This window comes from Magallana gigas, chromosome 10, assembly GCF_963853765.1.
Source record: "Magallana gigas chromosome 10, xbMagGiga1.1, whole genome shotgun sequence".
Classification (NCBI taxonomy): Eukaryota; Metazoa; Mollusca; class Bivalvia; order Ostreida; family Ostreidae; genus Magallana; species Magallana gigas.
Window position 1 is genome coordinate 24,520,621 of NC_088862.1, and position 12,775 is coordinate 24,533,395.

At 33.8% G+C, this 12,775-nt stretch overlaps 1 protein-coding gene across 2 annotated transcripts in view; it reads right to left on the reverse strand.

Annotated features, from left to right (window-relative positions):
• Window positions 1-12,621, reverse strand: part of LOC117683825 (uncharacterized) — a 33,055-nt gene extending 20,434 nt beyond the window's left edge. Inside the window, exons 1-6 of one of the 2 annotated variants that reach the window (XM_066073954.1) lie at window positions 11,892-12,621; window positions 10,181-10,337; window positions 9,021-9,253; window positions 7,963-8,104; window positions 1,526-1,758; window positions 415-551 (exon numbers count right to left, since the gene is read on the reverse strand). In XM_066073954.1, coding sequence (XP_065930026.1) covers window positions 415-551; window positions 1,526-1,758; window positions 7,963-8,104; window positions 9,021-9,253; window positions 10,181-10,337; window positions 11,892-11,946 — 957 coding nt within the window. In that variant the 5' untranslated portion in view covers window positions 11,947-12,621. The remainder of the gene's footprint in view (window positions 1-414; window positions 552-1,525; window positions 1,759-7,962; window positions 8,105-9,020; window positions 9,254-10,180; window positions 10,338-11,891) is intronic. The other variant, XM_034453750.2, reaches the window with a different exon arrangement.
• Between the last annotated feature and the right edge of the window lie 154 nt (window positions 12,622-12,775).

Sequence of the window (12,775 nt, forward strand, 5' to 3'; positions counted from 1 at the left end):
AAACTGTCTTGAATATGATTTAACCTTGAACTTAAACGATCATTGTTATGTGAGGGAGGGACAGTTATAAACAGAGTCAATAACCTTTGATGACAAATCTTAATCTATAAACTGGTTGTAAACAAATATATTACAAATTCACTGATTTACATCTTTGCACTTTCATCAACAGATGGAAAAACAACGAAATCCCCATTTTGAGTATGTCAAGTTTTATCTAAAAATATCAAAAAATATGGAAATACGAAAAGAAACAATAAATTTTAGCCGATAACTGGTACAGTGCCAGTATTATCATAATGATGGTTATTATATCCTTCATAATCAAATCAAATATTTTATAGTTAATTTGAGTGACTTTTCCAGGTGTGTTATTCAACCTTAAGATTCAGATAGGGATATCGTTATATATACCAATCCGTTTTTTCCGAGTGCTTTCCCGTCTTCGCTGTACTCTACAAACCACCACGGTTTTGTGGTTGTCTCTGGAATTGCGGTGGTTGTTGTCGAAATGGATGTGGTAGTAGTTATATTAATTGGCACAAACTCGTCTGAAAAAAAAAGATGATGAACGAGCGATATTTGTTTCACTTGTACTGGTAATAGCGAGCGCAGCTCGCCGGCGCAAAGCGCTTGCACGCACTGCGAGCTCTAACGAAAAGGGACTGGGCGAAGAGAAAATTCAACTACTGTTGTCTTTGGCATACTGGAAATTAGGTCGTCAAATTAGTACCCACAATTTTTGGTAAAGTGCAAATGGCCATCAATGACATGTTCTTGCGAGAACATGTAAAATGTATGTAAGAATGTGATGCATTTTAAAGATGAATTGAACATTCTTCTAAATACTGGTTTGCAACTGCATGTAGTTGTTATAATGTATTTTCTTGCCAAATTATTCGGAGTATTGTTACTTTGACGGAAATTGTCGAGTGTTATCTGCTTTACTAACATATGACGTCATATATAATGTCTAATGATGGTGTTATAGACTTTGCCCTTCACACGCCCACACTAAACTAAAAATGTTTATACATGTACACTGGAGCGTGAAATATCTTATCTTTATTCATTTTTTTTTCACATTAATGCAAACAAAAGGTTAACCACGATTTAATTCATTTGAACCATTATAACAAGACATTGGACTTTCGCTACCTAGGACGTAACTACATGTATCTATTTTTGCGTAAAAAAGAGTTGAAAATGACGCTGGTTCATGCGGAATATGCACCGGTTGCGTATAGTCTAAGTTTCAAAGCTGACTCGGCAATGGAATAGACAGGCTTATGTCGCATTGCTGTTTGACACAACTACTCAAAGTCCAATCTCGTGTAAAAATGGTTCTATTTTTGTGAAACACATATACCCATGTTATTCAATTTAATTTATGCTGCGCTCGCCCCTACGGTCGCAACGTAAATCATATAAATTATTACGTGATTAGAGAGAGAGAGAGAGAGAGAGAGAGAGAGAGAGAGAGAGAGAGAGAGAGAGAGAGAGAGAGAGAGAGTTCAGTCCCAACCTTTACAGAGATACGGGTAATCATGCCCGCAATCTTCATCCTTCCATTTGTAATGACCGCCACCGGAGCCGTGACGTCTGAGTGCCCCACACTCGCAACCAATTGGTTCACCGGAATCCCAAGGGGAGTTTTCATCACTGGAACCGTACGTGACGGCTCCGGATCCGTCATCATAGTAGTAGGTTCCCGAGACACATTTAATTCCAAACCACACTCTATTATAACTGTCTGGGCTTTAAAATGAAAGCGATCAATAGATCAATCACTCACAAAAGGTTTATTTCCCCTTATAGTCATTCAGACCTGATGGCTTGAACAAGAAAATTGACTTCATTAAAATGAACGTCTCATAGCCTAATATCACCTGATACCTAATTTTCCACCTATGTTAGTAATTTTACCAAATCTGTCAACTGCGCCACTATCAGTTATTACTTCTTATACCTATTTTTCATTTACGGCGCGTCTTTTGTACCACAATAAACCGCCATGAATCGCATTGAACCACAATGATACCACAATAAACCGCAATGATACCACAATGATATTCATCGAGGTGATAAATTTTATTCCAAAGGCATAAATTTAATTTAAGTTTAATTTAAGGCCGGATGCGACCTATATTCAATTATTTTCAACTTTTTTTCTAGCAATGTGAAAAATTCCATTTCTGTAATCCCAAACTTACATTTGATGTTATTTGATATGTTTCTATATAAATATATTATAATAGTTTCTGGTGAAAATGCATACTACTACTTAATCAATACTAGGAAGCATTCAATTTAATTTTGCATGCTGTATAAACAAGACAAAATCAAAATATCTAACTCCAAAAATGGCCTGGCAATGCACTCTGGATTTTTTGGCATTAACAGAGAAGAAATGTAATATTGTAGCGTGCAACCCTATTGAATATGAAATATGGAAGCGGATAGGTACCCTCAGTCATCTTTCTGAGGACTAGTAGTTAAATATTCAATATATACATATACTGATTATAAAAACAAATCGACTGCCTGTCGTAGAATCAAGTATGTACAGGTATATATGCGCTGGCTCTAATATACAGGTTAGGCTCTTATGGCTCCGGCTCTTATAGCACGGCTCTTATGGGTCCGGCTCTCTCAGCGCGGCTCCTGCTCTTCGTGGCTCCTGCTCTTCGTAGCTCCGGCTCTTACAGCACGGTAATTATTGTTTATAAATTAAATAGAAAAAAGTATATACACAAAGTCAGGAAAGACTTGTTCAGTCACGTCTAGACTTCGTATATAAAAAAAAACAAACAAGACACAATTTTATTCTAAAGACAGTTGCCTAATTATTTTCCAACCTTCCTGTAGCGCAGCTTTAGCATCGACTGACTTAACGCGCGAAACACTTCCTTATATAACCTTTTCAAACAACGCCACCTGGCGGACAAAAACTAACTAGAAAAACTGTTAGAGGCAGAACGACAATTTCCGGATTGTCACAATATCAAGGAAAATAACTTCAACTGAGGAACGTCGCGTTTGTTCATTATATATCTTAAACATTTCTGACGGCATGCTTTGTTACAGAATTAATGCATTTTCAATTATGTATATGTATGTTCAGGTAGGGCCTACACACGTCACAGTTTATACATTCAGAATTCAGAACTCATTCTAATCTATCGAACAAAAAAAACAAACAAAAGAAGGGATCAACTCTCAATATTACCAATGTCCATAGAATCTAGATCAGAAAAGGGAATAAAAGTACGTACGAAATTTTTTAAACAAGAGGCCCATGGGGCCACATCGCTCACCTGAGCAACAATGGTCGTTCAAAAGATATTGTGCCGTATGGTCCCTCGGTAGAATAACAAAAAATAAATATTGTAAAGTATTCGAATTTTACATTTATTTTTGCATACACGTAATCTTTGACATTGTACCTTTATGAAATACTATTTTTTACCAGAATAAGAAAATCCTACGCAAGATATAAAACTAAACATTTGGTAGGGGTACACTGTTAAGTTGTTAACTTCCAATTCCCTATATTTTCGTTCTGCCCCCCCCCCCCCCCCCCACACACACACACTTTGTAAAGCGATCAAAATATATGAGAGCATATAGGTACATTTTTTTCATCAACTACTTACTAGTTATTTTACTTCGCGTACAAACCACGATAATTTTCCGCTGTGATATTTTCTTAGGAATAGCGATAATTACTTTATCCCCGCAACAGAAATGTGTCAGAACTATGTAAACTGTTTTAAAGATGTCGTTTTTATTTACTCGTGTCTGAAAAACTATCAAAATTGATGTAGATTTCACATTATTTATTGTATAAAGAGGGGGCCCCAGAGAGTAGGTATATACAGAATATCATTCTTTTATTCTGTTTGTACAAGTATTTAACATATTCTAATTCATATAGAATTTCTAATGTTCAACCAAAATTTCAGCGTCAATCGTAGAATTATAAGCAAGATACAGAGCTCACAGTTCGCCTAGGTTTGAGTATTATTTTGTTCACATGAGTTTATTACATTCAGCTTAAGATTTTTAACTTGGTATTTCCTATTCAGCATTTAAAATGGAAAAAAAAAGAATTGCCTGAGATTTTCAATTTTTTTATTCACTTAATCACTTAAAACCAGTTCACTGCATGGTATTTGAGGTTCAAAATCAGTTCATACCAATGAACACAAACACAGTCAAGGATCACATGTACAGTAGGAGTAATAATGACGAAAAAGGTTAAGTTTACAATACAATAAGTTGTTAAAGTTGGTTTCTGGAAGAACAGACTTTGAAAATTTTCTTAATAAATATTGACAAATTTTTTACTTTTTTAATCTTTAGTTTTTAAGATCTGTGTACAAACATAAATTTGTGAGCAAATCTCTATATATTTCTTATAATTCGAAGCTTAACACTCAAATATGGTTAGTAAATAGAAATTGTAAACAATTAAACACAAGAAACATGCACTATAACAAACAAAGAACACAATTTATTTTTTCGAAATGAATCATATATATACATGTATATACCTACATATTTCCGTCAGCGATATCAAACTCTATTTAAACTGAATAAACTCGAGAAAATGCTGAGCATCTCAACAAAACCTATTGCATTAATCTACCATTACGCAAAAGATAATGCCGAATTACCAATAGAATGAATTGTATTTCAGTACTTTTTTGATACATCAGATTTTGCTTAATTTGCGCAGGTAAACAGTTAACTGTTTGATTTACCGAAGTCTCTGTTTGATTTGATACGTAAAAATCACGAAATACGACGATAGTTTCCAGGTTACAAAGCATAAGTAATGAAAACGAAACGAAAATCAGAACAAGCTGACACCAACGTCATGTGTGAAAACTGTCAACGCATTGAAATATTTAGCCTCAATTTACTTCACAAAATCGGCACCAATATATTTTGCATGTTTCAAAAATTTCCCTTCATACGCGAACTGTTGCACAACAAGCAAATTCATCATAGTCAGATCGACCCTTTTTCGTATGATGTCATGGCTGCTTTAAACAAAGAACCTCGTTTTAGAAGTATGGAATACGAGTCTTGGTAAAATGGGTATGCAAACCCGGGCCGTTGCAAAATAAAAGCCGGGGGAGATCGGCAATCGTCAATTCCAAATACGCATTATTTTGCAGTAATATTTACAGCAAATACAAATTTACTGGTCCATCAAATATTCTGAAATTTTAATGAGATTGGCAGATAAATAACTGCCAATCTTTTGTATTGCCCAGGCCAAGTCTTGCCTACCCATTTTACCGGATGCCGAACCCGAAGCTATTAAACTGATTGAAACACGCCTTTCCTTTATTATTATTTTCGTAATAACTCAGATTCGAAACAGAATTAGCCCTTCATTTTTGCAATTTATATTTTCCTTCCCACAAGGATAATTTATGCTAAACTACGTTGAACTGGACTCAGTAGTTCTTGAGAAGAATTGCACCCCCTTTTTCTACAGTTTCAAGGTTTTCTCCGCTTTGAATACAGATCGGACTTTTATTTTTGCAATTTATATTCGCCATCCCATAAGGATGCTTTGTGCCAAATTTGGTTGAAATTGGATACGCGGTTTTAGAGAAGAAGTTCAAAATGTAAAAAGTTTACAGACGGACAGACGGACGACGGACAAAAGATGATCAGAAAAGCTCACTTGAGCTTTCAGCTCAGGTTGACGATTACCGGTAAATTGTATATATGGCACTTTTAGGGAGTTATACCAAATATATAGAGAATGTATTCAATCAATATCAGTTCATTGCGGTTCATTGTTGTTCATTGCGGTTCATTGTGGTTGAAAGACGCCTCCTGCATTTACCATTGATTATTAGTAAATAGTAAAAATTTCTTTCAAGCGCAGTACGACTTAACAGTTCACTGCATGGTATTTGAGGTTCAAAATCAGTTCATACCAATGAACACAAACACAGTCAAGGATCACATGTACAGTAGGAGTAATAATGACGAAAAAGGTTAAGTTTACAATACAATAAGTTGTTAAAGTTGGTTTCTGGAAGAACAGACTTTGAAAATTTTCTTAATAAATATTGACAAATTTTTTACTTTTTTAATCTTTAGTTTTTAAGATCTGTGTACAAACATAAATTTGTGAGCAAATCTCTATATATTTCTTATAATTCGAAGCTTAACACTCAAATATGGTTAGTAAATAGAAATTGTAAACAATTAAACACAAGAAACATGCACTATAACAAACAAAGAACACAATTTATTTTTTCGAAATGAATCATATATATACATGTATATACCTACATATTTCCGTCAGCGATATCAAACTCTATTTAAACTGAATAAACTCGAGAAAATGCTGAGCATCTCAACAAAACCTATTGCATTAATCTACCATTACGCAAAAGATAATGCCGAATTACCAATAGAATGAATTGTATTTCAGTACTTTTTTGATACATCAGATTTTGCTTAATTTGCGCAGGTAAACAGTTAACTGTTTGATTTACCGAAGTCTCTGTTTGATTTGATACGTAAAAATCACGAAATACGACGATAGTTTCCAGGTTACAAAGCATAAGTAATGAAAACGAAACGAAAATCAGAACAAGCTGACACCAACGTCATGTGTGAAAACTGTCAACGCATTGAAATATTTAGCCTCAATTTACTTCACAAAATCGGCACCAATATATTTTGCATGTTTCAAAAATTTCCCTTCATACGCGAACTGTTGCACAACAAGCAAATTCATCATAGTCAGATCGACCCTTTTTCGTATGATGTCATGGCTGCTTTAAACAAAGAACCTCGTTTTAGAAGTATGGAATACGAGTCTTGGTAAAATGGGTATGCAAACCCGGGCCGTGGCAAAATAAAAGCCGGGGGAGATCGGCAATCGTCAATTCCAAATACGCATTATTTTGCAGTAATATTTACAGCAAATACAAATTTACTGGTCCATCAAATATTCTGAAATTTTAATGAGATTGGCAGATAAATAACTGCCAATCTTTTGTATTGCCCAGGCCAAGTCTTGCCTACCCATTTTACCGGATGCCGAACCCGAAGCTATTAAACTGATTGAAACACGCCTTTCCTTTATTATTATTTTCGTAATAACTCAGATTCGAAACAGAATTAGCCCTTCATTTTTGCAATTTATATTTTCCTTCCCACAAGGATAATTTATGCTAAACTACGTTGAACTGGACTCAGTAGTTCTTGAGAAGAATTGCACCCCCTTTTTCTACAGTTTCAAGGATTTCTCCGCTTTGAATACAGATCGGACTTTTATTTTTGCAATTTATATTCGCCATCCCATAAGGATGCTTTGTGCCAAATTTGGTTGAAATTGGATACGCGGTTTTAGAGAAGAAGTTCAAAATGTAAAAAGTTTACAGACGGACAGACGGACGACGGACAAAAGATGATCAGAAAAGCTCACTTGAGCTTTCAGCTCAGGTTGACGATTACCGGTAAATTGTATATATGGCACTTTTAGGGAGTTATACCAAATATATAGAGAATGTATTCAATCAATATCAGTTCATTGCGGTTCATTGTTGTTCATTGCGGTTCATTGTGGTTGAAAGACGCCTCCTGCATTTACCATTGATTATTAGTAAATAGTAAAAATTTATTCAAGCGCAGTACGACTTAACATCGGGGGTTGAATTTTTTTCATTATTAACTCGGACGTCAATTTTATTTCGCTTAATTAACTCGATCAGGCGTGAAGTTGACAGTCGATCTAAATTTCATCGAGACTAGTGCTAGATTACCCAATGGCATGAAATGTTCTGAAGAAGGGTTGTCCCGAAAATTTGACAATTGAAAATTGTTCCTGTCGTTAGCTATTTTCAGTGCTTTATATGCTTTAATTTACTGGCTTTGTATCTGTACATTAGATGTGTGTGCGAGTGTGTGTGTGATACGTACTCTATTCTTCGTTTAACCTTGATGAATTGTTCAGCGGCTTCATTAGCGTTGGCGTTTGATAAGGACGCCAGTCTCATGTTGATTCCCTCACAACCTGACTTTGCTGTATTCCATGAAGCATAGGGTGTCACTAGGTGGAATCCTTATTTTTAAAAAGGAAGAAAACAAATGTTCACTCTTTAAATATATTTTTACATTTCTACATATTTATACATTCTAGCACCGTCTTGAATATTTTAATTGTTTTTTTTTTTACATCTGCATTAAAAGTTTTATTCTCTTTGCACGCTTGCACCGTCTTCCATAATTTACGTAAGGGTGATCCCCTTTCTTTCGGAAAATCCATTTAATTTTCGTAATCTGTTGTTTTTCGCGTGAATATATAATGAACTGCAACCAGTGGCGGATTCGAGGGGGAGGGTGCACCCGGCGCCCCCCTAAAATTGTCAAAATAAAGTGTAATCATACTCCTTATCGCAAAGAAAATGTACAAACTGCGAGTCTTAACTCTCAACCTTTTTGGAAACTCATGGGATTTACAACATGGCACTTCACCTAGAAATCCATTGTGGTTTTGCGGTCATGCTGGCTTAAATCTCGCAAAATAAATTCATGTCTTGCGTATTTGAAAGTGATTTACAGTGGACATATGTTAGAAACTTGTTTTTATTGAAACTACCTTCTCAAAGAAAATCCATCGTGGCTTGGGAATTCGAATTTCTGAGATTCGTAATTAAACGCGAGGAATTAATTTCCGCGTAAAATCGCTATAAGCAACACTCGCCGATTTTAAATTTTGAACAATAGGAAATTATAACAAAAATTGGTGATCGCGATTTTATATTCCCGCAATTTCATAAAAAAAAAACAAACAAAAAAACAACGGATAGCGTTAAGTACTCGCGTAAAATAAGGAATTTACAGTATGCGCCGTTTAACTCTCAATAAATTGATTTCGATGTCTCTTATAAAAAAAAAGTGGTTTACGGTACATGTATGTTCGAAAACATGTTATAATCTTTGAATTACAAAACAATATACATGTTATACGTGTAAACCTTCACAAAGAAAGTCCATTGATTCCGTGCAGTCATAGGGCTCGAACTTCAACTCCGATCCCCAGTCTAGTCTGATGCAAGTCTTGGTTTGATCATCAACCGGAGTGCTGGCATCTTTCCAGGGATATGTTCCGAAACTGGCGTACGTCAAGGGTGTCCCATCTGTCCATTTGTATATATGTGTTGGTGCCAATAAGTCGCGCTCCAGGCCAATCCAAACATTATCCCCACTTCTAGCAAAACACACAAGACAGTACAGAAATTGATTGTCATTGTGCATCGGGCATGTACAATAGGAGGTCCTAATATACATAGTTCTACTCAGACGGAAAAAAATGTTACCACTCAGTAAGAGTTTATTACGGATAGAATATTATAATTAATTACAGTCTCTCTTTTTAAAGCAATATGAGCTGTATTTTTTAGAATTTTATTTTGTTGCAAAAACCTGCTAGAATGATAGGTGTGCAGGTCAATTAAACTCTTATGATAAAAAAGGTTTGAAAGAATCATTTCATTACTTTCGTCAGATGAAAGATTTCTCTTCTAAGAAATAAATAGCAGATCAATTTTTGTACAGGACAACAATAATTCAATTTTGCTTCATTTAAGGCTTCTTTACGGCTTTTCAAATAAAAATATGGCTAACAGAACTTTAAAAACAATGATATTTTTTGTCGTTTTATTACAAAATAACATTTTTCGTTAAAAAAATTTCAGCATGAAAATTATTGCAGCTCATATTGTTTTAATCTTTAAATGTAGATTTCGGTGATGCCTTTTAACGTAAATTTGCGTTTATTTTTTTCATGATATTCCTTATATTTACCCAGCAGAGCTGCCTTAAAAATTCTTAATGTAATAACTTTTGCCATTCACTATTCTTTAGTTCTAAAAAAAAAATCCAACTATTTTAGATTCACAATTTGACTTTTTTCTATCTATATACGCTGCTCTTTGACCGAAGGTAGTTATAATATAAAAAAGGCTATGATCATTCAGTCCATTTTTTCGTGCAAAGTTGACTAAGTAGAACCTTGAAACTGTTTTAATTTTAAACGCGTGCCTTCTTTCCGGTTTTTTTTTTTAATTTTTAATTTATTTTTTTTTGTAAAATATCATCAGTTTGCTTTTGTTTTTGCCAAAATGCACCTACTTACTCTTGATATTCCGCTTGATAATTCTCTAAAAAAGTCTTCGCTTCCTCATACTCTGCCAGGGTTTCTAGAACAGCCAATCGTAGGCCAATAGACTGGCAGTAGGATTCGGCGTCCGCCGGGGTGACTCCAGCATTTAATCCGTAGTAAAATCCAGAGACTGCCAATATGAATACATAAATAATTTTATATATTATATATACAATGTGTATGTTTGTGTCTATGCAAGCTGTGCGTGTGTTTGCATCTTTGCCTGTTTTCGTTTCGTTTTGTTTGCACTATTGCCGATGTAAGTGCTTTCATTTTTTTTTTTTTTTATTTTTTTTTTGCTTTTTTATTGTTTGTTTTAATGTTTTCCAGCACATTGCCTGCTGGCGTTTTTGTTGATCTCTCTGATTGTTCTTCTGTATAAATCATTGTAGATGTGAGTGCTTTCATTTTGGGTTGTTCAGTTTGTTTGTTTCTATTGTCGGTTTGCCTTCTCTACCTGCGTTCATGTGTGCGTATTGGCGTGTTTTTCATGTTTTCTTTGGTTGTTTCTATCTCTATTTTTACCTGCTTGCATGTTTAATGTTTTTAATATTATAATCAAGATACTTTCACCGGTGTAAAAAATTTTAATTTTACAATTTTCGACTAAAAATAATTGTTTTAAATTTTTTTTAGAGAGGTAAAAATTATACAAGCCCCTGAGGAACTCAAGACTTACAGATTCGCAGTTAATGTTCTAAACCACTGTTCTTTTTAAACAATTTGGAGAAAGAAAAATATTTATAAAAGTTAACATGAATTTAATGTTTATTTTGATAGAAATTAAGTACGTCACAATATTCCGGTGTCCCGTACCACCTTTAAGTTTGTTGTTATTCATAAAAACGAAGGTATCTGCTGTATTCGAACCCGTGTATATATTTTCACTGAAGCTATAATAGATTGCTAAAGATGGCGAAATAAACAGTTTCACAATTTGCTAGCTGAAGTCGCCACGTAACCTACTGTAATAAAAAGTAAAAGTCACGGGATTTTGAGGACCCTTAAACAGCAAATTATTTTTTATTAATCCTGAAATAGAAAATGGTTATCATTTATTCATCATACAAGAGATAAAGTTATTAATGCAATTTAGAGAAAGTATCTTAAATTATTGATGTAGAAACTGATAGAACTTTAACATTATAAGTATTGCAAAATAATATGATATTAATATGAAATTAAATAACTCCTATTTATTTTCATCTTTAAAGAGTTAATAAGTACAATGTACATGTGTATCGTCATATCATGAACTTTAATCATTATCATTACATGTTTTAATTAATGTTTCGTTGCTATTAAATACAGTTTTATTAATCAAGATTTTTTCGCTGAATATCGAATCTTTAAACATATTACAAGGGTTGTAGAGGAGTGGAGTAGATCGTAGAGGATCGGAAAAGATCGTAAACCCTTGGCTAGCGAATGTTGGCTGGCTACATGTTATCAAGTAAAATTTAAAGAAAAGAAAATACAATGTGAAAAAAATGACGTAATGCAACTTTTTTTTCAATTTAAAACAAATCAACACTTCGTGTTTCGTTACTCTTTAATATTTTTTTTGTAAATTACGACAAATCAAAATTATATTTTTCAATGTACAGAACATTTTAAATAAAATGAAATACAATGACAAAAAAGATGTTATGCGATTTTTTTTTTAAATTTTGAAACAACTCACCACCTCGGGTTGCCAACAGGCCAAACACAAATAAATATAGTTGGAATTCCCACATGGTTATTCCTTGTTTGCAGTCCGCGAGATTCTACACAAATTATTTTTTCCAAACGCCCTGCATTTGAATTCCGAAGAAAAAGGAACTATACGCAATTAAATGAGAAATGACAAATTCACATTGAGTTTTCATCTAATATTCATTTTTTTTTTCCAAATTGATTTTCTCTACTTTCATTGATGTTTAAAGGACAATTCAAAGCTAGTATAAAGTAACTAATTTATAGCAATAGAGACCTTTTATTTTCCTACCTTTTACATAATTGTCAAAGTAAGGCTGAACAATATATATATTTTTTTCTTTTGTAAATTTGTTAACTGTCAGAATTTTGTTCAACAATAGAGTCAGATATATAGGAACCTCTTGTGCTATTGCTTACTTTGATGTTTACTTTGATGTCATGAGGCGACCGGGTTGGATTTTCTTTACAAATAAAATTGAAATCAAAATAAATCGATTTAGCTTATTTCAAGCCCAGCTGGTCGTTTTTCACGCCTTTAAATTGACTTCAAAGACGATGATTATCTTCGGAAATGCATTTATTGAATGAATGGTACCACTGTGCGTGAAATTGTTGGGTCAGAAAACGTTCGTTTCTTTTGTTCACAAAGCAAAATAAGTGTTTGTCCGTTCATTCGAGGGGGTATTGTAATTAACTAGAATTATTAAATTTATGAAAATTATACCATATGAGGTGCATTTCTGAAGCAGAAAAATTTGTAGATTTAAATAGCACGATTTTTTATTTCATTATTAAATATCGAGAAACCAAAAATCTCAAGTGTTCTTTTTCAGATTTAAGATTTTTTTTTTCAAATGTCTAATGTAA